The sequence below is a fragment of the Dasypus novemcinctus genome, chromosome 15, assembly GCF_030445035.2.
Source record: "Dasypus novemcinctus isolate mDasNov1 chromosome 15, mDasNov1.1.hap2, whole genome shotgun sequence".
NCBI classification, from domain to species: Eukaryota; Metazoa; Chordata; class Mammalia; order Cingulata; family Dasypodidae; genus Dasypus; species Dasypus novemcinctus.
This window is the reverse complement of record NC_080687.1, coordinates 18,432,397-18,458,630: the sequence shown is the minus strand read 5'-3', so window position 1 is coordinate 18,458,630 and position 26,234 is coordinate 18,432,397. Positions and strand designations below refer to the sequence as shown.

Sequence of the window (26,234 nt, the reverse complement as noted above, 5' to 3'; positions counted from 1 at the left end):
TACGAATGATGAAACAGGACACCTACATATAAAGCCAAAGAACATGCCTCCTGCCATAAGAAAGATAGTAAGGAGAGAAGAGAGATGGGAGGAAAGGGTAAATAATGATGTGAGCAAGACCATTTTAAACAAGAAAAGCACTCCCACTACCACAAATTCCTGCCTTATCTAAAAAAGGGGTTCCACAGGAAACCAAAATAATGAAATATACATTTGTTTTTTGCGTATCTGAGAAGTACTATATAAACTTCCCTACTGCTATGTAAATCCTGGTCTGTACTATCTAACAAAAATGAGTGCACACATGTATAGGATAAAAAATACTAAAATATTAAAATACTTTGGATGGCACAGTTATTGGTTGTTTTCATTTTCCTTTTCTCACATTATCATGTTATCTGAAATTTCTAAAATGATTGTGTATTGTCTCAATTTAACCTCGTAGTAATGTCACTTACAGGTGACAAATACTAACAGAAATAATTACCATTCTTTGTGTCAACATTTTGGATACCTCATTACAAATAGCTCTAATAGCTCTCTGAAGCATCATGATCCTATATAGTAAATAGTAACCCTGCCATTATTGTACAAATTGAAACAGAATAATAGTTGAAATGTAAGATTTCAAATTTTACATGTATTTTAACACAATAAAAAATGTTTAAAAGAAAAAAACATTAAATTACATGTAAGAATCAAAGAAAAAACAATTCAGATAAATTATGAATTTGAAACAATCATTAAATGGCTTAAATGTGATACATGGCCAAATCCCTCCTAATTCCAAAGCTCTTCAAACTGCCCATATCCCAAACCTAGTAGAGACTCATTTGGGAAATTTATATTATTAAAAAATACAGATTTTGGGACTCTGACAAGAAAAGTTTGTTTCAGTTATGTGGAACAAAAAGTCTCAGGTTATTTCTGATAATCCACCAGTAAAGAAAATCTTTTAGTATCTTAAAAAAATAAAATGAACATCATGACTAAGGTGATTTTGAATCTTCCTGCTATCACTTCTCAACCTTGACTGCTCATTAGAAGTACTAGAGTACCTTTTAACATCAGACCAATTGAATCACAAGAATTTCTCAGAATGTGGAACAAGTATCAATACTTTTCTGAAGCTCCCTGCAGCCAATGGAGGCAATCAAGCAACTATCATGTAATTATTTTAGACCTATTCAATGAAAACTGACAAACCTTTAAGTACACTGACAAAGAAAAAGAGAATACACAAATTATTAAAATGAGAAAAAGGAGGGACATTACTACCAACATAACAGACTAAAAAGGATAAGAGAATATGAACTGTAAGCCAACAAAATACATAACCTAGATGAGACGGACAAATTCCCAGAAGCACACAAACCACCTAAACTGACTCAAGAATAGACCATCTTAGGAAGCGGATTTGGCTCAATGGATAGAGCATCCACCTACCACATGGGAGGTCCAGGGTTCAAATCCAAGGCCTCCTACCCATGTGATGAGCTGGCCCTGCACAGTGCTGATGCACTCACTCAAGGAGTACCCTGCCACATAGGGGTGTCCCCCACCTAGAGGAGCCCCACACGCAAGGAATGCACCCCATAAGGAGAGTGGCCAGCGTGAAAAAAGTGCAGCCTGCGCAGGAGTGGCACCACATACATGGAGAGCTGATGCAGCAAGATGACACAACAAAAAGAGACACAGATTTCTGGTGCCACTGACAAGAATATAAGTGGACACAGAAGAACACACAGCAAAAGGACGCAGATAGCAGACATCTGGGTGGGGGGAGGGGGAGAGGGAGGAAGGGGAGAGAAATAAATAATCTTAAAAAATAAAAATAAAAAAAGAACAGATCATCTCAACAGACCAATAATAAGAGACAGATGAATAATCAAAATCCTCCAACAATGAAAAACCCCAGACCAGGTGGCTTTACTGATAAAATTCTACTCAATATCCAAAAAAATTAATATCAATCCTGCTCAAACTCTTAAAAAATACTGAAGAGGGAACACTCCCTTACTCATTATTAGGCCAGCAGCTCCATAATACTGAAGCTAAAGACATCACAAAAAAACGATAGACCAATTAATTACCCTCATGAATACAGATGCAAAACTCTTCAACAAAATACTAGCAAACCAATCTGAAAGCACATTAGAAGAATTATGCACTATGATCAAGGGGGATTTACCCCTCTTATGCAAGGTGGATCAACCATATGAAAATCAATTAGTATGTAATGCAACACATACTGTTCAAAGAAGGACAAAAGGCACACAATCATCTTAATTGATGCAGAAATGGCATTTGACCAGATCCACTATGTCTTCCTGATATAAACTCTTAAGAAAATTCAGAACAGAAGCAAACATCCTTAACACAATAAAGAGCATATATGAAAAACCCACAGCTAAGATCACACTCAAGGATGAAGACTGAAAGCTTTCCCCTTAAGATCAAAAACATGACAAAGTGCCCAATGTCACCATGTCACCACTGCTATTCTGCACTATACTGGAAGTTCTTGACAGAATTAGACTAGAAAAATAAAGGGCATCAAAATATGAAAAGAAATAAAACTCTATTTGCAGATGGTATGATCCCATACATAGAAAATTTGAAACTCCATAACAAAGCTACTAGAAATAAACACATACAGCAAAGTCACAGGACACAAGATAACACAAATTTCAACTGTTTTGAGACACTAAGAATGAACAATCAGAAAAGGAAATCAAGGGGGAAAGAGTTCGTTTAATGTATCAACTAAAACAATTAAACACCTAGAAATAAAATTTAACTGAAGATGTAAAGGATTTGTATGTGAAAACCCACAAAATATTGCTGAAAGAAATTAAGGAAGACCTAAAAAGAAAGACATTCCATATTCATGGAGTAGAAGACTCAATTCTTAACATATCAACTCTACACAAAGCAATATATAGAATCAATGCAATTCCAATCAAAATTCCAACAGACTTCTTTGCATAAATGGAAAAGTCAATCATCAAATTCATACCGAAGGGTAAAGGGTAAGCAGTTCCATATAGCCAAAACCACACTGAAGAAGAAACCTAGAGAACTCACTTCCTGATTTTAGAACTTATTACAAGGCTATAGTATTCTGAATAGCATGGTACTGACACAAGGTCAGACAGTTAAACAAATGGAGTATATCTTAAGTTCAGAAATAAACCCTCCAAGCCTGGGCCAACTGGTATTTGATAAGAGCGCCAAGTGCACTCACTGAGGGAAAGAATAATCTCTTCAACAAATGGTGCTGGGGAAACTCAAATAAAAGAGGGACCCTCTGAGTCACACCACATACAGAAACTAAATCCAAATGGATCTACAACCTAAACATAAGAACTAAAACTATAAAACTCCTAGAAGAAAACAGGGTATCATCTTCAGGGCTGTATATAAAGCAAAGGTGTCTTAGACTACACCAAAAGCATGACCAACAAAAGGAAAAATAGATGAGACCTAACCAAAACGTAAAGCTTTGATACATCAAAACACTATCAAGAAAGTGAGGGAGCAGATGTAGTTCAAGTGGTTGAGCACCTGTTTCCCATGTACAAGGTCCCGGGTTGGATCCCCAGTACCTCCTAAAAACAGAACAAAACACCAAAAACAGGAAAACAACACAAAACCCTCTCACTGGGGAGAGGATGTAGCTCAGTGGTTAAGTGCCTATTTCCCATGTTCATTCCTCAGTACCTCCTTAAAAAAAAAAAAAAAAAAAGTAAAAAGACAAGCTGTGGAAGAGGAGAAAATATTTGGAAACCAACATCTGTTAAGGATTTAATATTCAAAATATATAAAGAAATTTTATGATGCAACAATGAAAAGACAAAAAAATCAACTTAAAGATGTGGAAAAGACTCAATATACATTTCTCCAAAGAAGATATACAAATGGTCTGAAAACATATAAAGAGACAGATGCTCAATGTCATTAGGGAAATGCAAATCAAAACCATCTCACACCCACAAGAAAAGCTCCTATTAAAAACACACAAATAATAAGTGTTAGAAAAGATACACAGAAATAGGTACTATCATCCATTGTAGGTGGGATATAAAATGGTGCAGCCAGTGTGGCAATTACTCAAAGTACAGAAATACCATATGGCCCAGCAATCCCATTTTCAGCTATATACCCAAAAGAATTGTAAGCAGGAACTCAAACAAATATCTGCATACTGATATTCAAAAGCAGTATTCGCAACTGTCGTAAGATGGAAGCAACCCAAGTGTTCATCAACAGATGGATGCATAAACAAAATATGGGTACATACATACAATGGAATATTACACAGCCATGAAAAGGAAGTAAATTCTGATACACGCAACAACATGGATGAGCACTGAAGACATTGTACTGAATGTAATAAGCTAGACACAAAAGGATAAAGATAGCATGACCTCAATAACATGAAATAAGCAGAACATGCAGAACCAGCCAGAAACTAGAATACAGGTTACCAGGGCAGCTGGAGGAGAGGAACGGGCAATTAATGTTTAATTGGTTTGGAGTTACTGAGTGATGAAAACTTTTGCCAATGAATGATGAGAACGAAAGCACAGCTTTGTGAATGTAATTAATATGAGTAAGCTATATACATAAAAAGTCAAAAAGGGGCAACTTCAGGTTGTGTAAGTTTTTCCACATGTATCCCCCCGAAAAAAACAAAACAAAAACAAAAAAACCACCACCCACAACTATACAACACAAAGGATAAACCCTAATGTAAGCCGTGGGATAAAGTTAATAGTTAATTAAAATATTATCTTGTCAATTGTTAATAAAAGTACCAACTTACAGAAAATATAAATAATTGGAAAAACTGTGCATGTGATGGGTATACGGGAACTCTACTTTCTACAACATTTTTCTGTAAACTTACAATGGCTTTTTTAAAAAAAGGAAATAAAAACTAACCCTTAATGAGTGTAACAGGAGTTGGATAAGAAAACTTAAAAAACACTGAAAGAAGTATGACTAAAACAATTCTTATAAGGTACTGCTGTGTCCAGTAAGAATAAACATCTATAGAAATTCGCTTAAATGCACAAATATTCATTTCAACACTGACTTTAAAAACAAGGGAAAAAGAAAAACTACGTATCAATCAGAGGATCGGCCAAATAATTTTAGCCATTTTACAGAATAACGAAGCCATTTTTAAAAAATGAAGATCTTTATGTACACATTAGAATGGGGAAAAAAGTACAAAATATACAGCTTTTTTTGTTATAAATATACACCTATATGTACATCTACTGACAAATGCAAGACTTTTTTACATGAAAAGGTACAAAAAGAACCTTTTAAAATACAGAATAGTGATTCCTACAAGACAGTAGAAGGTGGAAATAGAATGACACTTTTCCTGAACAGTTGTTTTTTTAAATCTACCTGACATATCAATTAGAGAACTTCTGTAGTTCTGCAGAACCAGACAACTGAGATTACCAGACTCCCTTCCCAACCTGCATATGCCCTTAGAAATAATGCTACTTAAATAACAAACTGATTAACAAAGTGGAGAAAGTTGTAAATGTAAAACAAAAAATGAAATTATACAAAGTATGAAATGAGTGTACCACCTGCAGACTTTTACTGAAATACACACAAGATACATTTCCCAAGTAAACTTAAGAGTAGAAGGCACTGATCAAATATCATTTCCTATTATAAACCAAAATACTGTACAATGGATTGTAAATGAACACAAAAAATAAGTAGCAAAATAAAAGCTCTTTGGAAATAACTAACTTTGCAAAATAACTGCTTCAAAAGTCATAATGGAGGATTGTGGAAAAACGGTAACAAACTAACAGGCAGAGCTGAATGGTATCCCCAAAACTATGGAAAAAGAGTCAAAAGCGGTCTGAGGAAACTGCTTTGGGGGTCAGCAGGTGAGGACAGTGCTACACAACTCCTAGGAGAGTAAGGGACAGAGACAAAGAAATCGAAAAGACAAACATGAGTTACAAGTCCCTGTGGCAGTCAAGAAGGGCTCCTCCCTGCCATCTCCAAGCTATTAAGCTGTCTCACTGTAATCAACTGAGAGGGGTACAGACATCTTCCTCCCTGTCAGCTGTTTCAAGGGAAAAGGGAGGGGAATAGATTCAACACAGGAACACAACAAGCCCAGACTGAAACACCTCCATGAAAAGACTAGCGCCACATGCTTGCCGGTGTGGAAATTGCATAGACAAAAAGTGCTCACACTCTCTGTATCCAACCCCTGGGAGAAAATATGAATCTCATGAAGAGTTCCTGACCTGATTTTGTAAACCTAAACTGGGCAATTTTAAAGGCTGAGAATAAACTGAATCAAATGTCAAAGAAGAGCTGTGGAGAGGAAAAAAAATAGGTGAGAGAGAGAAATTAGCCATCAGAGTAAATACACCAACATATTTAGATGCCTAGACATCAGCAAAAAATTACAAACCACCCTAGGAAAGAAAAGGATATGGCCCAGATAGAAGAACAAACCTAATATCTTAAAAGAGATACAGGATTTAATACAATTAATCAGTGATAATTACACAACGCTCCTAAATCACTTCAAAGAATTTAAAGAAAATATGACCAAAGAAATGAAAGATACTTAGAAGACAACGGGAAAACATAAAGAACAATGTGAAAGCCTACAAAGAATATTAACAGATCTTAAGAGAATGAAAGACAAGATGGATGAGATTAAAAATACATTAGAGGGAAGCGAATTTGGCTCAACTGACAGGGTGTCTGCCTGCCACATGGGAGGTCCAGGGTTCAAACCCAGGGCCTCCTGACCCTTATGGTGAGCTGGCCCACACGTAGTGTTGATGCGCTTGAAGAGTGTCATACTACACACAGGGGTGTCCCCTGCGTAGGGGAGCCCCACGCGCAAGGAATGCGTCCCGTAACGAGAGCCACCCCTCGCAAAAAAAGTGCAGCTTGCCCGGGAGTGGCGCTGCACACACAGAGAGCTGATATAGCAAGATGACGCAACAAAGAGAAACAGATTTCCTGTGCCGCTGACAAGAATACAAGTGGACACAGAAGAACACACAGTGAATGAACATAGAGAACAGACAACTGGGGGGGGGGGGGGAGAGAAAGAAAGAAAAAAGAAAATCTTAAAAAAACAAAACAAAAAAAAAACGGAAATACATTAGAGGGGGAAGCAGCTGTGGATCAATCAGTTCGGCTCCCGTCGACCATATGGGACATCCTAGGGTTCACGTCCCAGGGCCTCCTTGTGAAGACAAGCTGGCCTGTGCATCGCAGAGAGCTGACACAGCAAGATGACGCAACAAAGGGAAACAAGCAAACATAGAAAGAAAAAAAGAAAAGAAAAGAAAAAAAAACACGCAGCGAATGGACACAGAAAAGCGACAAAGGGGGAATTAAATAAATAAATAGATCTTTAAAAAAATACATTAGAGGGAAGCAGACATGGCTCAGCTGATAGAGCATCCACCTACCACATGGAGGGTCCAGGTTCAATACTCAGGGCCTCCTGACCCATGTGGTAAGCTGGCCCATGCGCAGTGCTGTTGTGTGCAAGGGAGTGCTACACCCCGTGTAGGCGTGCCCTACCTGCAAAGAGTACGGCCTGCAAGGAGAGCCGCCCCTGGTGAAAAAAGCGCAGCCCGCCCAGGAGTGGTGACACACACACCAAGAGCTGACACAGCAAGATGACACAATAAAAAGGAGATACAGTTTCCCGGTGCCACCTGTTAATGCAAGTGGACGTAGAAGAACACTCAGTGAACGGACATGGAGAACAGACAGTTGGGGGGGAAGGGGAGAGAAATGAATAAAATAAATCTTAAAGAAAAAAAATTACATTAGAGGGAAGCGGTTGGTTATGGCTCAAGTGATTAGGTCTCCACCTACCATTCGGGAGGACCCAGGTTCGAATTGAATGACAACGCAAAAATGCACAAACGTTGGCATTGCTGGTGTCCCAGAAGGGAAAGAGAATGGAAAAGGGGCAGAAAGAATATCTGAGGAAATAATGACTGAGAACCTCCCAACCCTTATGAAGGACATAAATATCAGTCCAAGAAGGACAACACATCCCAAACAGAATAAATCTGAATAGACCTACCCCGAGAAAACTACTATTCAGAATGACAAATACCAGAGATAGAGAGAGGATTCTGAAAGCAGCAAGAGAAAAGCAAAGCATCACATTCAAGGGAAGCTTGGTAAGATTAAGTGTGGACCTCTAATCAGAAACCAAGGAGGAGAGAAAAAGTGGTATGATGTATTTAAGGTACTGAAAGAGAAAAACCACCAGTCAAGAATTCTGTATCCGGCAAAGCCGTCCTTCAAATATGAGGCTGAGTTCAAAGTCTTCACAAACAAAAACTGACAGAACATTACCAAAACACCAGCTTTGCAAGAGATACTCAAGGGGGTGCTGCGGCCTGAAAGGAAAAAATAAGGGTGAGAGATTTGGAGAAGAGTTTATCAAAGCCCAATGAAGAAAAATGTATAGCATGAATTATTTGAATCTGTCTTTTTAAATTACCATTTAAATTATATCAGGGACATTTATTCTGGAGCAGGCAAAACTCTTGTTTGCAAGTTAAGTATTTCAGATGAAATATATAAACCTAAATGGTAGCCTTATTGTCTGGTATTTGGACTATGCTTTGATAAGTCATGGTTTATACTTAAAAGATTAGAATTCTGAGCATGTTTTTTTTCAAAAGGAAACTCTATTTTTCCCTCCCCCCTTCATCCCCCCGCCCCCCCCCACTGCTGTTTTTTGCTGTGTGATCTTCTGTATTTCTCTTTTTTTGGTCTTCTCTTCTCGTTTTTCTCCTCCAGGATTCACTGGAATTCGATTCTGAGGACCTCTGATGTGGAGAGAGGCTCCCTGTCACTTGTGCCACCTCAGTTTCTGGTTATGCCTCTCCTTCACTCTCCCCTTCGTCTCTCTTTGGTTGCATCATCATCTTGCTGCGTGACTTCACTTGAGTGGGCACTGGCTTGTCATGCAGGCATGCTTTTTTTGTTTTTTAACAACAGGCCCCAGGGATGGAACCTGGGTCTTAAGCCATATCCACTTCCCCTGAGCAGGTTTTTGATGTATAAATTTAATTTAACCCAAATATATGGATGGATACATTTGAAAAACAACTTGAAAAGCAAATTCTTGGAAGAGAAAATAACTTGGGTGAAGCGGATGAGGCTCAAGTAACTGGGCTCCCGCCTTCTATACAGGAGGCCCCAAGTTCGATTCCTAGGGCCTCCCGGTGAACTCACGGCAAGCTGGCCCGCACCACGGAGAGCTGGTGCAGCAAGATGATGCAACAAAGGGAGACAGAGGAGACGCAAGAGACCAGGGAGCTGAGGTGGCTTAAGCAACTGAGTATCTCTCTCCCATGTCGGAGGTCCCGGGATTGGATCCCAGTGCCTCCTAAAGAGAAGACGAGAAAAGCAAATGGACACAGAGGTCAGACAGCAGGGGGAGGGGAGGAGAATACATTAAAATAAATTAAAGGAATTGTTCAGTATTAACCTGCTGACTCATTAACTTTTGTTTTTTGATAAAGGAAATAAGTGATTGCTTTGTCTCCTAGAAATATACTGCTGCTACTATTCACTCTGTTTTCTTGCTTCAGTAGAGTAAGTTTGTCACAAGGCTTAAATGTTTTTAATATCCATTTTGATTCAAAGTTGTGATTTTGTTATACGTGGACTCTTTGAAACTTCAGCCAAAAATGCATGCAAAAGTGAACATTCTGAAATTTCTCTTAATTCTGACTTATGCTTAAGTTTTTGGCTTTAAACAAGTTATAACAATGGTAGTTGCCTCCTTCAGTATTTGTTAGATGTGTGAGGTACTGACAAAGGTCACAATGATGGTTTTATTTTTCAGATTATAACTGTAGTAGATCAGTCCTTCCCACAGTGAATTATTTTTTTAAATGAGCATTTTTTCCCAATGTGTGGATTTCATAGATACATCACAATAAAGTATACAGCTACATTTTAAAAATAAGGGATAATGGGAAGCAGATGTGGTTCAAGCAACTGGGCTCCCGTCTACCACATAGGAAGTACAGGATTTGACATCGAGGGCCTCCTGATGAAGACAAGGTGGCCCATGTGGCGAGCTGGCCCATGCAGAGTGCTCCCCCACATAGAAGTGCTGCTCCGCACAGGCAGGCTGGCCCACATGGAGAGCTGACCTAGCAAGATGACGCAACAAAAAAATAAACAGAGGAGCGACAATAGGAGACCCAACAGACCAGGGAGCTGAGGTGATACTAAGAAAATGACTGCCTCTTTCCTACTCCAGAATGTCCCAGGATCGGTTTCTGGAGCTGCCTAATGAGAATATAAGCAGACACAGAAAAACACACAGAGAATGGACACAGAGAGCAGACAATGGAGAGAGAGGGAAGCAATAAATAAATAAATCTTAAAAGAAAAAAATAGGGATGATGTGGGAGAGGGAGGAGTACAAGGGAATCCCTCATACTTTCAATACAACTTTCCTGTCATCTAAAATCTCCTTAAAGTTTATTTAAAAAAAAAAAAAAGATTATTTCAGAGGGAGCGGATGTGGCTGAAGCGACTGAGCACTTGTTTCCCACACAGGAGGTCCCAGATTCAATCCCCCAGTGCTTCCTAAACACAAAAAAAGCAAACAACAGGCAAACAAATAAAAATAACCAACTCAAGGGAGGTGATATGGCTCAGTGGTTGAGCGATGGCTTTCCATATACGAGGTCCTGGGTTCAGTGCCCAGTACCTCAAAAAAAAAAAAAAAAAAGGTTATTACAAAAACCCAGATAAGCATGTGGTGCCTTGTCCTCCACTGGCAGCCAAGGGACTGTAGATAAGCATTTGCTACAATGTACAAATTTCTCACACACACACACACACATACACGGAACAAAACAAAAAGCAATCACATGCTTACTTTAGAAATACAACACTAACATGGATAGGTGAGAAGATAAGTGACAGAGAATTTAAGAACAAACAAGGTTGGGGAGAGATTAAAACAAAGACAGGAAAACGGACTTGGCCCAGTGGTTAGGGCGTCCATCTACCACATGGGAGGTCCGCAGTTCAAACCCTGGGCCTCCTTGACCCGTGTGGAGCTGGCCCATGCGCAGTGCTGATGCGTGCAAGGAGTGCAGCGCCACTCAGGGGTGTCCCCCGCGTACGGGAGTCCCATGCGCAAGGAGTGCGCCCCGTAAGGAGAGCCACCCAGCGTGAAAGAAAGTGCAGCCTGCCCAGGAATGGCACCGCCCACACTTCCCGTGCCGCTGACGACAACAGAAGCGGACAAAGAAACAAGACACAGCAAACAGACACAGAGAACAGACAACGGGGGGGGATTAAAATAAATAAATAAATAAATCTTTAAAAAACAAAACAAAACAAAGATAAATGGGCATTCAAAAGAAACCTAGAGCGATGAAAAGAGAAGTGCAGTTCTGAGATTTATGCAGCTCATCTTTGTGCTAAGTATATGATCAGTAGAAATGAGAAAATTATCACCAGCTACGATTTCTCAAAGAAATTCAATTAGCTCTCCTCAAGTGGTTAAAATTTTCTTGCAAATTATTAAGAACTGACTCCTCCTAAAGCCCCACATATTCACTTGTACACGAATGTTTTTCAACTCTGCCAAAGACTGTTCATCTGTAATCTTTCATAAGGAGTAAATAATCCTTATTCTTCTTTCCACCAAACCAAAATCTTGATTTGTGACTTTATGCCATATCTCCCTACCAAGAATTACCCATTGTGCTTTTCTAATTTTATAATGTTGGTAACATATGCAACATAATATTTCCATTTTAACCACTTTCAAGTACGCAATTCAGCGGTGTTCATTACATTTGTGCTTCTCTTTCTGCTAGCAGCATCATGTATTTGCTACTGGCCAAAATTACCAACCTTGAACTGTCTCCAACAATACTAAATATAGATAAAAAAGTTATTTCTAAATGACCAATTTTTGGATTTTATTAAAGGAATCCCACTACAAAAAGGGGTGTTTTTGTTTCTAACATGTTGAATTTCAGGTCTGTATCTGACTCCTAAATGGCAAGTCAAATAGGAATATATACCCATGGCTCACACAAATGAACCTAAGGAAATAAAAAAATCATACCACATAAATATGAAAACCAATTTTTACCTTGCCTCATTAGCATTAATTGGTGTTCATGCCTAGCTGCTTCCATTTCTGCCTCTAGTTTCTCTTTGGCTTCTCTGATGTTTCTATCAACCTGCTCACGCTGCTGCTTTTCCATTTCATCAAGAGCTTTCCATCGAGATGCATACTCAAACTCAAATGTCCCAGGTTGAGCAAAACGTGGAGGCTGTTCTCTTTCCCTAAAGTTACATTTAAAAACATAAAGAAATATATGTTTAAATCATTAAAAAAAAAAACAGTAACAACAAATGACAGACCATTTATTGAGCACTTATAATGTTGAAGGCACAGTATCAGTCAAGGTTTTGTTTTTTTTGTTTTTTTTGTTTTTTTTTTGCAGTACTGGGACAGAGGACTGAACCCCGGACCTCGTATACGGGAAGCTGGTGCTCAACCACTAAGCCACATTGGCTACATTACTAAAGTAATGCTCTAATTATTACTTCCAATAAGGGCTTCCTGATTTTCTGTAAAATGACAACTTTTCATAAGACATGAATCAAATGTGTCTTAAGTCAACTGTCTTGAATAAATTTTCCCCCTAAAGATGGTAATAAAAGCAGCTAGCATTTATTGTCATGTGCAGTTTAATCTGCTAGGCAAAAAAATTAAGGACTAAAAATGGACATGAATTTCAAAAATATTCTTCAGTTAATATTGACAACCATAGCTTTACTTAAAAAGTACTTACAAGGACAAAATCCCCATCACATCAGTAAAAGTATAGATGCTTTGCAGTTTTAACTTTTTATTTTGGACTAGGAAGAGAATGGCTATGGGTGGGATAAATCTGGGAGATCAGGGGACAGGTTGTCACAGGAGAGAGGTAGTAACAATAAATAGCTTCAAAGATCTATGAAGGTTCCCTAGGGGTGTCTGAAAGGCTGGGCTTGAGAGATCAACATGCCTTTGGCTAGAGATTTACTACATCTGTCTGTCCTTGGAAGAGGAAAAGAAAAAAAACATAAAAAGAAAAGGCTAATTCAAAGTCCAAATTCTTATTTTATGGGTGTAAAATGTGCAGGTTGCTACAAGATTACTACAGTTTTCAGCCATACTCAGACAATGGTTCTTTGTGTAGGCTGCTCCACAGTGTTGTACCAGCCTACTGGAGGAAAGGCCAGACTCCCAACTTCCTGAGTTTGTTTTACATGCAGAATGCCTTTATCAATTCAGTTACTCAAGTAAACCTATCAAGTTAATCAAACTATGTTTGGAAACAGCAGTGATCCCCTATTTTGGTGTCAGTTTTTCAAAAAATGTTTGATTATGAGCAAAAAAATCCCCACAACAACAACAAAAGATCTATAGAGGTATATGACAAAAATCAAAGTTAGCCAGGATCTAGGTATTCCATACTTTGGAAACAGTTTTGGATTTTTCTTTTGAAACCACTGTAGCCTGGGGAGAAGAAACAAGCAAGGGAATCTAGCAACCACTAATTTTTCTGGAAAGACTGTTTATTAGTTAACAGTTTATAAATCAAAGATCAGCTATGATAAATATGAAAATTCTCGTTTTCTCCCAAGGGAACCACCCTTGTAACACTATTGGTTTTGGGAGGTGGATCTGAATTTTAATCTCTGCTCTTAGGCTTTGTGAACACCCCCTTGTAGCATAATTCTTTAGTAGTACAATTGGGAATACACCTAGATCTTTTAAAGTTTCCTAGGATAATTAAGTCATATAAAACAAACATTATCTGTAAATTTCACTTCTTGTAATATTACCCTTCTAATTTTAGTTCTCTTATTTGTAAGTCCAAAAAGTTTCTATCAGGCTATGAACAGAAAAGATAAATACATTAAGTCTTTGAAAAATGATACTAAATTAAAATGGTCATAAATTACAACTGATTGTACCACCAATGCTTCTTTCCTGACATACTTTCTTCTCCTTTCCAGGACACATTCTCCTGGTGGTCCCCCCCAAACTCACATATCTCTATATTGCAGTTTTCCAGCGGTCCCATCCTTTGACTATTTACATTTTGATAACTCCAGCCCAGACAGCTCCAATCCAAATCCAACTACCTGACACTTTCACTTGGATATGAAATAGACATCTCAAGCTTAAAAGTCAAAAGTGAGTTCCTAATCTTCCTCCCCCAAATCCATTCCTCCTACGGGATTTTCCAAATCAGTCATTAGCCATTTCCATAATCCTAGTTGCTTAGGGCCAAAAACCTTGTCCTCCTTTTTATTCTCTCAACATCCTCATATTAATCAGCAAACTTCAGACTCTATTTTCAAACCATGCCCAGAATCTGACCACTTCTCTCTGCCTCCACGGTGATTATTCCATGTCCCTTGACAATCTACTCTTGAAACAACAGAATGATCCTGTTAAAATTTAAGAGCAAGTCACTATTTTCCCCATTTACCTGTTCTGCTCCAGCCACACTGTCCTCTTTAGTGTATCTGGAACATGCCAGGTATATTTCTCACACCAAGGCAATAAGTTACTATATACTTCCCGCTGAGAGCACTGTACTCCACTCCACCCCACCCCACCACCAACTTCTGATACCTACCTGACTATAGTTTACTTCTCTCAAAGTTTCAGTACTCAAATTTTTATATTCAAATACCTTACCTTCTTAGGGAGGCCCTTCCTAACCACCTATATAAAGCAGCCATACATCACCTATTCTTCCCCAGTACTCATTTGTCTATGTCTTACTTGTCTCGTATTTGTTTTACTTATTTTATTATTTATTCTCCTCCACCTCCAACCAGCATGAAATTTTGGCTTATTTTTATTCACTGATGTATTTCCAGTGCCAGGCATTTGTAAGCACTCATATCTGTTATGAAAATCAATTTCAAGGAAAAACATTCAACTGCAATCTAAGACTGCGAATTGAAATAATAAGCATAAAATACCATTGTGAACATAGATAAATCCTAAAATCTTAATACCCATTTTTTTCTCTAATGAAGAAAAACAAATACTTTTATACAAGTACCAAGAATAATAAACTGGTACCATCTTTCTTTCTGGAGCAAATATTAACAATCTGCCAACAAATATTAATTTTTTTTAAAGGGGGTACCAGGGATTGAACTCAGGATCTTGTACATGGGAAGCAGGTGCTAAGATACACCCACTCCCCTTATCAACTTTAAATATGCACATCCTTTGATATCATATCCTAGTATAGTTTTACAGTACATCTTACTGCTTAAAGTGGATTTAATTTTTTGATTCCCATGTTTATTGTATGTCTCCACCACCAGAAACGTTAAGTACCATGAGAGCAGAAACATTTCAAAGCTGCACTGCAAGTACCTACCAACAGTGCCTGGCACAAAAGCACTCCAATATTTCTTGAATTCATGATTGAAAACACATGTTACAACACCTTTATTATTTTATTATTATAAACAAGTGATTAAAAGAAAACAACATGCATCCATACAATTTATGTAAGAATATTCCTTTCATATGAAGTGAAAGAAGCAATGGTAAAGATTATACAGCATTTTAAAAACTGGTTATTTTTCTTTTTTATCCTTAAGAGTTCTTACCATGTGCCAGGTTACTGTGGATATTTAACCAGAACTCCCCGCCCTCACCTCCTGTAAGTTTCCTCTTAACTCATAATGTACCTAAAGCATACTAAATTAAAACGTTTCCATTACTCCTAGATTTCACTGCTTTTCTAACAAACATTACTGACAGTCTCCTCTACCCACCCAGACCTGCCCCAGTTATAAAATCAGAGACTATTCTAAATAAAATATTTTACCCATATAAAGACAACTAGCATTCCACAGAATAGGCGACTCTATCCACCACATTCTATGACTAAACAGAACATCCTATAATCCAACAATTCTTGATAACAAATGTGATATAATCCCTTGACAGCACACATATAAAATACCTTTATTAATAAAACCTTACTTGTGATATTGTTGAGTTTTCTGCATTAGTTTCTCTGGCAAGCCATCTTCATCATCAAACTGCTCCATGGGTTCCACAATGACTGGACGAGGGGTCCTGGATGGGTATAAAAGCATTAATAAAAATTAATGAAGTACCTAGAATTAACTCCTTCTGGATTTTTAAAAAATAATTCCAAGATATACCCAGAAAAATATCTGAGTTATCACATATATTCATAAAGTCAGTCAACAAATATTTACGGAACCAGGCACAGGTAGATACAAAGATGAATAACAGAACGCTTGTTTTTAGTGAGAAGTCTCAACATGACAGAAAAGCAAATTGACAATTAGCAACCAGCATTAACATTTACAACATATAATAAAAAAGAATACCTAATTCATGTTGTATAGTGGCCCTCATCATTCCCATGTTCATCTGCCTCAAAAACCCTCATCTCTGCCCATGTGTCTACCTGCCTCACTCAGAAGTCTTTCTACAAAAATGTTACACTCTACAAGACCTAAAAGATGTCAGCTACGCACAAGGGGTAGGGAGCCAGAAGAAAACAGGAGATCCAAGGAGTAAGTTGGAAGGTAGGGAGAGACAAGAAGAATGGCTGAAATACATGGCCAGAAACCCATCTTCTTTACAATTTCCTAAGTGCAATGGGGGTGGGGGAGTGCGGAAGGGAGGTGGGGGATAGAGCAGTGATATACTGATATTAAAGAAGGAATAAAAACTTTTTATATTAACTTCAGAACAGAACTGCTTCAGAGAGGAAAAAAGTCTATCAACTTGAGACAGTAAAACATAGAGAGGTGAAGGGGCTTTTTGGATTCCAAAACTTCCTTTTACACACAAAGATCCTGAGATTAATAGTCTTTAGATATTAAACTATAGGGAAAGCAAAGATATAAAGTTATTTTAAAAATTACTCCTGTTATTGGAAAGAGATTTAGAAAAGAAGAATTAGAAGTAGGTGTGGTGTATCTTGAGCCAAAGGAAAGAGAGACAGAATCATCAGATAAACTGAGTGGGAACCCAACAGAAAGAAAGGGGACTGGGCCTCAATTTCCAGGGCAAGACCTGAAACCTCATAGCTAACAAGTAACAACAGACTGTAATGAAGAAAAAGTAATTGTAACCCACTAATGTATGAGAAAGCATCTGAGATTCCCTTAGCTTGACAACCCAACAGACATAGTATTTCAAATGCAAATTTGTCCACCGCCAAAACAAAGATGATGCAGTGTATGAACCATTCACCCACTGGAAACCAAGACAGGATTACAATCAGAATAATAACAGCACTAGATAAGAAAAACTATAGCTGACCAAAGATCAGCAAAGAGAAAAAAAGCACATCCCTCTCAGTTCCAGAAGCACCTCATCCTCCAGTCCGAGAAAAATCAGAAAAGGAGGCTTTCAAAGAAGGAAAATGTGCTAAGCAGATCATCTGTCACTCAGAACATGATAGAATTACATGGACTCAGTGAGATTAATTTTTTGAAACCAAAGGAAATGGCGAACAAAGTTAGAGAGGGCTAAAATGACATTATATGGGTCACTAGACAGTTTTGTACATTTGTCAAGGAGCAATGCTGGAATGGTACAGCCTTCTGAGAAGAAACTTAACTCATATATACAAATTTATACTATTTGTCACCTTGTTTGTGCAATTCTGATTCAAAAGAGACACTTTAAGCAAAGATAGTCACAACCATGTTTATCACATAATAGAACACAAAAAGACTCAGGTGTGTGGTGCACAAGGGTTATCTTAAGGGACTATGTCTTGTCCTATCTTGTTTACTGGGACATACATTAAAAAGTATTTATGGATTTATAGCTACCACTCTCTGCAGATGCTCCCTTTGTCCATTTTCTCCCTTGTTTATTTCACTTTCATCATTAGGTGCTAACAACAACTTTTAAAACCTATCAAATTCTGTCAGCTCTGTGTAATTAAATTTACTTTTTATAAATGTAGATAAATATTATACAGAGAAAAAGACTGAAAGGAAACAAATCTTAAGTGTTCAACCATAATGTTAAATGAAATAGCAGATCTGTAGGATTTTTGTTGTTTTCCCCCCACTTCCAAATAAGCCATTAGCTCCATTGCAAAAATGGTAAACGTTCCACTGCAGAAAAAAATTAAAATATAGTAAGTTTTACAGAAGAAAGGAAATCCTATTACTTGGAGAGGACCTCTAATTATATTTCCATGAATACCTCTTCTGACTTTCTTTTCTGCCAGGTATGCATAATTTTATATAGGATGAATCATCTACATGAGCTTTCCCATTCTTTCCTCCATCAGTTTATTAACGCGATATTTGTGTTGTAACAGAGCATATCCAGTTTCATATCCTTCTTTTGACTTGCCAAATCAAAATTTTATATAAAGAAGGCCTTAGAGCAGTTATTACACAGTATCTGCCCAGCCATAAACAAAATTGAGTCATATTTTTAGCTTTTTAGTTTGTATTAAGTTACGCACATACTATAAAATACACTTTTAAACAATGCAAACCAGTGATTTTTAGTATATTCACAAAGTTGTGCAACCAGTACAGCTAGCTAACATCACCCGCAAAGAAACCCCATATCCATTAGCAGTCACTACTCCCCAGCCCCTGGCAACCACTAATCTATATATTTCTATGGTATAGCCTTTCTTTAAAAAAATAAAAATTACCATTTGTGCCGCATTTTCCAATATCATGACATTTTTTGGAAAATAATGACTACATACTAACCTATTTTAAGTATACTTAGTTTGATCAATTCTCTAATAAATTTTTTAATTTATTTCTCTCCCCTTCCCCACCTCCCCCCCCCCCCCCCCCCGCATTGTCTGCTCTCTGTGTCCATTTGCTGTGTGTTCTTCTGTGTCTGCTTATATTCTTGTCAGCAGCACCGGGAATCTGTGTCTCTCTTTGTTGTGTCATCTTGCTGCGTCAGTTCTCGGTGTGTGCGGCCCCTCTCCTGGGCAGGCTGCAATTTTTTTCGCACTGGGAGGCTCTCCTTATGGGGCACACTCTTTGCACGTGGGACTCTCCTACACAGGGGACATCCCTGGGTGGTACCGCACTTCTGTGCCCATGAGCACTGTGCGTGGGCCAGCTTCACCACACAGGTCGGGAGGCCCCAGGTTTGAACCCTGGACCTCCCATATGGTAGGCAGGCGCTCATCCATTGAGCCAAATCTGCTTTCCTATTCTCTAATAAATTTAGATTTGTCTAGTATTTTGGTTTTTTTAAAATAAAGTGACAAAAATAAAGTAATACATCAAATCTGAGTTAAATTACTTACCTGTAATCTTTAAATACTACATAATATCACTAAACATTATATTAAGTAATCAAAGGACCTTTAAGTTTTTATACCTAATGCCTAAATAAATGCCTCCTAAAACAGAATGACCAATTTCTACAGCAACTAAGAGTACATAAAAATACTCGTGGCATCACTTTGACTAGGTATTTTTAAATCTTTCAAAAAGTGTCAGTTTATCTTTAGCCATTTAAGCTTTTACCAAGAAAATTCTATAGTAACTTTTCTCCATAAAAATCTATATCTGGGAAACAAAGAGTGAACAAACATTAATGTACTATAGTATTTATAATGTTTATCACATGGTTATCTATTACAGCAAAAAAGGAAAATAATCTAAAAATCTACCAACAGTGGAACAGTTAAATCTAGATAATAATAATAAAGTACTATAGATGTAAAATGCTGCAGTCACTATGGAAAGCAATATGGCAGGCAGTTCCTCAAAAAGTTAAACATAGAACACACAAAAGTTAAACACAGAGCACACAAAAAGTTAAACACAGAGCACACAATCCACCTATTCCTTTCCTAATTATACACCCAAAGAGACTGAAGCCAGGAACACAAAACAGATACTTGGTACACTAACATTCAACATTATCTACAAAAAGGCAAAGGTAGACACAACCCAAGTGTTCATCAACAGATGAATAAACAAAATGTACACACAATGGGAGTATTACTCCACCACAAGAAAGAATGAAATTCTTAGACATGCTACAACACAAGCCTTGAAACCACGGTGAATAAAATAAGCAAGACAAAAAAGGACAAACACTATGAATTTCACTTAAATGAACTATCTAGAAATAGCAAATTCATAATACAGAAAGATCAGAGGATAGAGGGAGAAATGAAGTTGTTGCTGGGTAGGTGTATTTATTTGTAAGAGAAAAAATTGAAATACTGTGCAGAATTTTTAATGATATGAGAAAAAACGCATGACTATGTTTAACAGTGTGTACATAAGAATGTCTTAAACAGAACAAATGTACATTAATGTTACAAGATGTTAATTTAAGGATGATATATGGGCAAAAAGACAACCAAAGCAAACTACAGACAATGGTGTACAGTATTACATTAATATTTCATCAATGGTAAAAAAAAAAAAGGGGGGGGAGTATGCTAAGTGAAAGAAACTAGACAGCAAGTACTACATACTGTTTGACTCCATCCATATAAAAGGTAAATACAAATAAACTATAGAGACAGAAATAGATTAGCAGAGGAAGAACAGAGACTGAGAGGTAACTATTAAGGGATAGGGTTTGTTTTTTATCTTTTGGAGTAATGAAAATTCTCTAATATTGATTGAAGTAATGAATGCACAACTGTGACTATACCAAATGTCAATGATTGTACACTTTAGATGGAAAGTATGATTTATGAATAATTTCAATAAAAATTGATTTAAAGAAGCAAGAAGGAAAACTTTAAAAAAGGAAGCAGGTATGGCTCAAGTAACTGGGCTTCCACCTACCACATGGGAGGTCCTAGGGAGTTCAGTTCCTGGTGCCTCCTGGAGAAGGCGAGCTGTTGTGACGGGCAGGCAGGGTGAGCTGATGCAACAAGATGACGCAAGAAAGAGGAAAGACAATGAGACACAAAACAAATCAGGGAGGTGAGGTGGCTCAGGTGACTGAGTGCCTCTCTTCCACATAGGAGGTCCCAGGTTTGGTTCCAAGTGCCTCCTAAAGAGAAGATGAGCAGACACAGAGAGCACACAGCAAATGGACAGAGAGAGCAGACAGTGACCTCAAACATTGAGGTGGGGGGAGAATAAATAAAATAAGTCTTAAAAAAAAAACTTTATAAAAAGAGAATGTTACTAGGGAAAAATTCTTGGCTTTCTCAAAAATCATTAAATCCCAAATTAGTAAAATAAGTAGTGATGTAAAAAGACAGCTAAAATACGTAATAACAGTAAAACACCTCTAAAGCCTAAGAGGAAAGAAATCCAAATTGAAGGCCACTTTGCAAAACAACATCTTTGAACTATTACAGACTTTAAAAAGGAAATTAAATCACATGAAAACTAAATTCAACACGATTCTTTTTTATTTTCTTTTTGCTGTATTTTTTTCTTTTGTTTTTTTATTTGGTTATTTTTTTAAACACGTGATTCTTGAACACTAAATTAAAGAAGGGAAAAAGCATTAGGCAATGGGAGAAATTTAAATGTGGACTGTATTTAGGTAACAGTATTGAATAAATGTTAAATTTCCTCAGTGTGATGACTATATTATGTTTAGATAAGACAATGTTTTTAGGAAATACATATTAAGTTTCATATTTAGGGATCAAATATGCAGCTGACTCTCAAATGGCTTAACAAAAATATATACATGCATATAGATGAAAAAAACTGGGCAAAAAGCTAACAATTAGAGGACACAGGTAGAAGATATACAGGTGTTCTATGTATTATATTCACAACTTTCCAGTAGGTACGCACTTTTCCCAAAGAGGATATTTTTTCCAAAATGCCCTTCAACAGATGACTGGATAAACAAACTGTGACACATCCATACAATGTAGGAATAGTATTCAACGATAAAAAGAAATGAGCTGCCAATGATACAGGGAAACCTTAAAATGCATATTGTGGGAAGCGGAAGTGGCTCAAGCAATTGGGCTCCCATCTACCATATAGGAGTCCAGGGCTGGACACCCAGGGCCTCGTGGTGAAGGTGAGCTGGCCCACGCAAAGAGATGACGCAGCAAGATGATGCAACAAAAAGAGACACAGAGAAGAGACAATAAGAGATGCAGCAGACCAGGGAGCTGAGGTGGCGCAAGAGAATGACTGCCTCTCTCCCACTCTGGAAAGTTCCAGGATCGGTTCCAGGAACCGCCTAATGAGAATACAAGCAGACAGAGAAGAACACACCGCAAAGAGACACAGCGAACAGACAATGGAGGGAGGGGGGAGAAATAAATAAATAAATCTATTTTTAAAAGCCCTGAAATTAATGAATAAAGAAAATGTGGTATACGCAGGATATAACTGTAAAAAGGAATATATACTATAACATGGGTGAACCTTGAGGACATTATGTTGAGTGAAATAAATGAGGCACAAAAGGACAAATACTGTATGATCTCACTTATATAAAACAATTAGAATGTGCAAATTCATAGTCAGAAACTTTAATACAGATTACAGGTGCCCATTAATCCTTAATTTGGTAGTGTTTCTGCTTGGGGTAATGGAAGTTTTGATAACGGATGGTGTCGATGACAGCACAACACACTGAGTGTAATTAATACCACAGAATGCACACCTGAAAGTGGTTAAAAATGGGAAATTTTAAGTTGCAAATATGTTACCATAATAATTTTTAAAGTCAGAACTGTAAAAATACAGAGTTAGCCTTAATGTAAATCATGGGCTTAGTTAATAGTATAACTGTAATAATACTGGTTCTTTAATTATAAGAAAGGTACTACACTAATGCTAATGTTACTAATAAGGAACACTGTGGGAATGATGGGAACTCGGTATTTTCTCTATTTTTCTATAAAAAAGGAAAATTATAACTTTACAATACAAAGAACAAACCCTGATGTAAACCAAGCACTTTAGTTACTAATAATGTATCAATATTGATTAATCAATTGTAATAAGTATATCACACAAATGCAAAATTTTAACAGGAATTGTGTGGGAGGTAACTCTCCACTCTGCAAATTTTCCAGAAACCTAAAACTGCTCTAAAAAACCATTATTATAGACATTATATTTCAAAATTAACTTCATGTTTACTCTTTTTTTTAAAAAAAAGATTTATATATTTTTCCCCCTTCCCCTCCTCCCACCCTGTTGTTTTTGCTGTCTGTGTTGTCTTCTCATTTTTTCCTCCTCTAAGATTCACTGGGATTTGATCCTGGAGACCTCTGATGGGGAGAGAGGTTCCCCGTCAATTGCCCCACCTTAGTTCCTGGTTTCTGATGCACTCACTTTGCCTCTCTTTTTTTGATGCATCATCATCTTGCTGTGGGACACTGGCTCCCCATTGGGGCACTGGCTCCCCACATGGGCATGATTTCTCGTCTTCCTTTTCACCAGGAGGCCCTAGGGAGCAAACCCAGGTCCTCCCATATGGTAGGTGGAAGCTCTATCACTTGAGTCACATCCACTTCCCTACTCTCTTTAATCAATGACCATTAGGGAAATACATAATCAGTCTAAAATGAGCAATAAAACCAATCTGAAATAAAACCAGCTTGTATAACGGCCAAGAGGCTAACAGTTTTCATGAGTAAAGTCCACTGTAAGCCATATACTCACACTTGATAGAAATATAAAAGCTTCATGATCTGTATTAAAGTACACCATTTACATTAACATCAAGGGCAAATTTTCTTCTGCATGAAATTGAAACAAGACATTTTTCTGCTTCTAGGGAAGCAACTCCACAGGATACCAGCAGAAAAAATGTAAGAATTTAACTGGCATCAAAGAGAAGCAATTAAAGGAAGAAAAGATTCTGGAGAGTATGGCTGAGGGTTGAGCCTTTAATTCCGAGAGAGAAGGCCTAGAGTAAGACACCCCCCCCCCATCCAAACCAGTTGTATTCCCTCTTTGTGCCCTGAATAGGCCTAAGGAGTGGCACAAGCGTGTCAGAAAAAAGTACCATATCCTGGTGGAGAGAGATGGTACCCCACCAACCATCAAATGCTTCAAGGAAATGAAATTCCTGCAGCTCCTGGGCCTGAAGAAGAAAGACATCCATCACCCGAAGCCCACTCAGATCCAAGGCATCCCTACCATTCTTCATGGTAGCATGATAGGCATCGATTACACTGGTTGAGGCAAGACACTGGTGTTCATCTTGCCTGTCATCGTGTTCTGCCTGGAGCAAGGGAACAGGTTACCCTTCCCCAAAGGTGAGGGACTCTATGCACCATCATCTGCCCCTCAAGGGACCTGGCCTGACAAACCCATGACACCCTGGAGTATTACTGCCACCTGCTGCAAAAGGTAGTTTGCTACTGCTGTGCTGTGCAGTCTGCATGGGGACATGTCTATCAAAGAGCATATGGAGACCACCCAATACGGTGTGCACACGATGGTGGCCACCCCTGGGTGCCTCAAAGATTGCTGCAGAATATGGTCAGCCTGGAAGTCTGCTGCTCCCTGGCCCTGGATATGGGCCAACTGCAAGAGTGACATGGGCTTCAAGGGCCAGCAGCAGACTTGGCTCTTCATTGCCATATGCCAAAGAAGATTCAGAACTGTCAGGAGCACCCTGGTAAAGCCCGTTACCATCAATATAGGACACACCAGGGCCACCAGCGTGGACATCATCCAGGACGTGGAATACGTAATTCAAGAGGCCAAGATGGTGTATCTGCTCAAGTACCTACAGAAGACACTCCTGTCCATGCTCATCTTTGCACAGAAGAAGGCAGATGTGGACAGCATCCATGAGTACCTGTTGCTCAAGGAGGTAGAAGCTATGGCCATCCATGGGGGCACAGACCAGGATGAACGGACAAAGGCAACTGAGGCATTCCAAGATGGCAAGAAGGATGTCCTTATGGCCATAGATGTGGACCCCAAGGACATCCAAGGGCCTGGACTCCCCTGCCATTCAGCATGTCATCAATTACAATCTGCATGAGGAGATCAAGAACTACATGCACCATATCAACCTCATGGGGTGCTCAGGGAACACAGGCATAGCCACCACCTTCATCATCAAGGCCTGTGATGAGCTGGTACTGATGGACTTCAAGGCCTGCTGCTGGAGGCCAAGCAGAAGGTGCCACCCATGGTGCAGGTGCTGCACTGAGGGGATGAGTCCATGCTGGACATTGGAGGCAAACATGGCTGTGCCTTCTGTAGGGGGGCTGGGCCATATATCACCAACTGCCCCAAACTAGAGGCTATGCAGACCAAGGAGGTTAGCACCACCGGCCACAAGGACTACCTGACCCACAGTTCCAAGGACTTTTGAGAGGCTCTCCTCCCTGAGCTATCTCAGGTCCTGGGGCTCTGACCACCTTCTCTGTCTCCAGACACACACACCACCTCCCTGGACAAGAAGCCAGCATCTTCGGCTGAGCTGCCCTGGGCTAGGCCAAACTTGGTCTGGCTGCCTGCTCCCTCTGCCCCCAGAATCACAAATTCATTCCCTTTCCTACACCTGCCAGCAAGACACAAGCCTCTGTAGTTCAATAAAGAAATAAAAAAGTAAAAACACTCTAGCACAGGCTGACATTCCCTACAATGAAGGCAGAGGACCTTGATCAGGACTTTACAACTTGCAACTGTGTGTTGTGCTCAGTGGAATTCTAAGCCAGCTGTCTTCACTTCTCCCCAAGAGGCCTCAGTACCTGGGGCTTCAGCCACCTCCTCTCTTGCTCTCCACCACCCACCCAGAGCCCTAGGACAAGAAGCCAGGATCTTTGGTGTACTGTTCTGGTCCGAGCCAGGCTAGGCCTGGCTGCCTGCTCCCTCTGCCAAATAATTACTATTTTTCTTCACCTTCACCCCAGCTGCCAGTAAAGCACAAGCCTATGTATCTCAAAAAATAAATAAATCATAAAAAGTAGAAATAAAAAGAATTTATTGGAATGAGCCCAGCATTATGCACACTCAATTCCTGTGTAGCTCCAGAGTGTGAACATTTCCAAGGCTCTAGGTATGAGTCTAATTCTCCCCGACCCCATTTTTTTTGCCTTTTATTTAAAAATAGTACTCAATTATTACTTATATATGCTTTTATATACTTTGTTAATTTATACATTTACGTACTGTCCAAGGCTGTTTACCTGAAAGCATATATG

The 26,234-nt window shown here is 38.6% G+C and overlaps 1 protein-coding gene and 1 pseudogene across 1 annotated transcript in view; one reads left to right on the top strand and one right to left on the bottom strand.

The window, feature by feature from the left end:
- LOC101426431 (paraspeckle component 1) overlaps positions 1–26,234 on the bottom strand; it is a 73,657-nt gene that overhangs the window by 35,396 nt on the left and 12,027 nt on the right. Inside the window, 2 exon segments of the mRNA XM_004446710.4 lie at positions 12,182–12,378; positions 16,109–16,204. Of these exon segments, the coding sequence (XP_004446767.1) occupies positions 12,182–12,378; positions 16,109–16,204 (293 nt within the window).
- LOC139436567 (probable ATP-dependent RNA helicase DDX41 pseudogene) lies at positions 21,012–25,402 on the top strand (annotated as a pseudogene).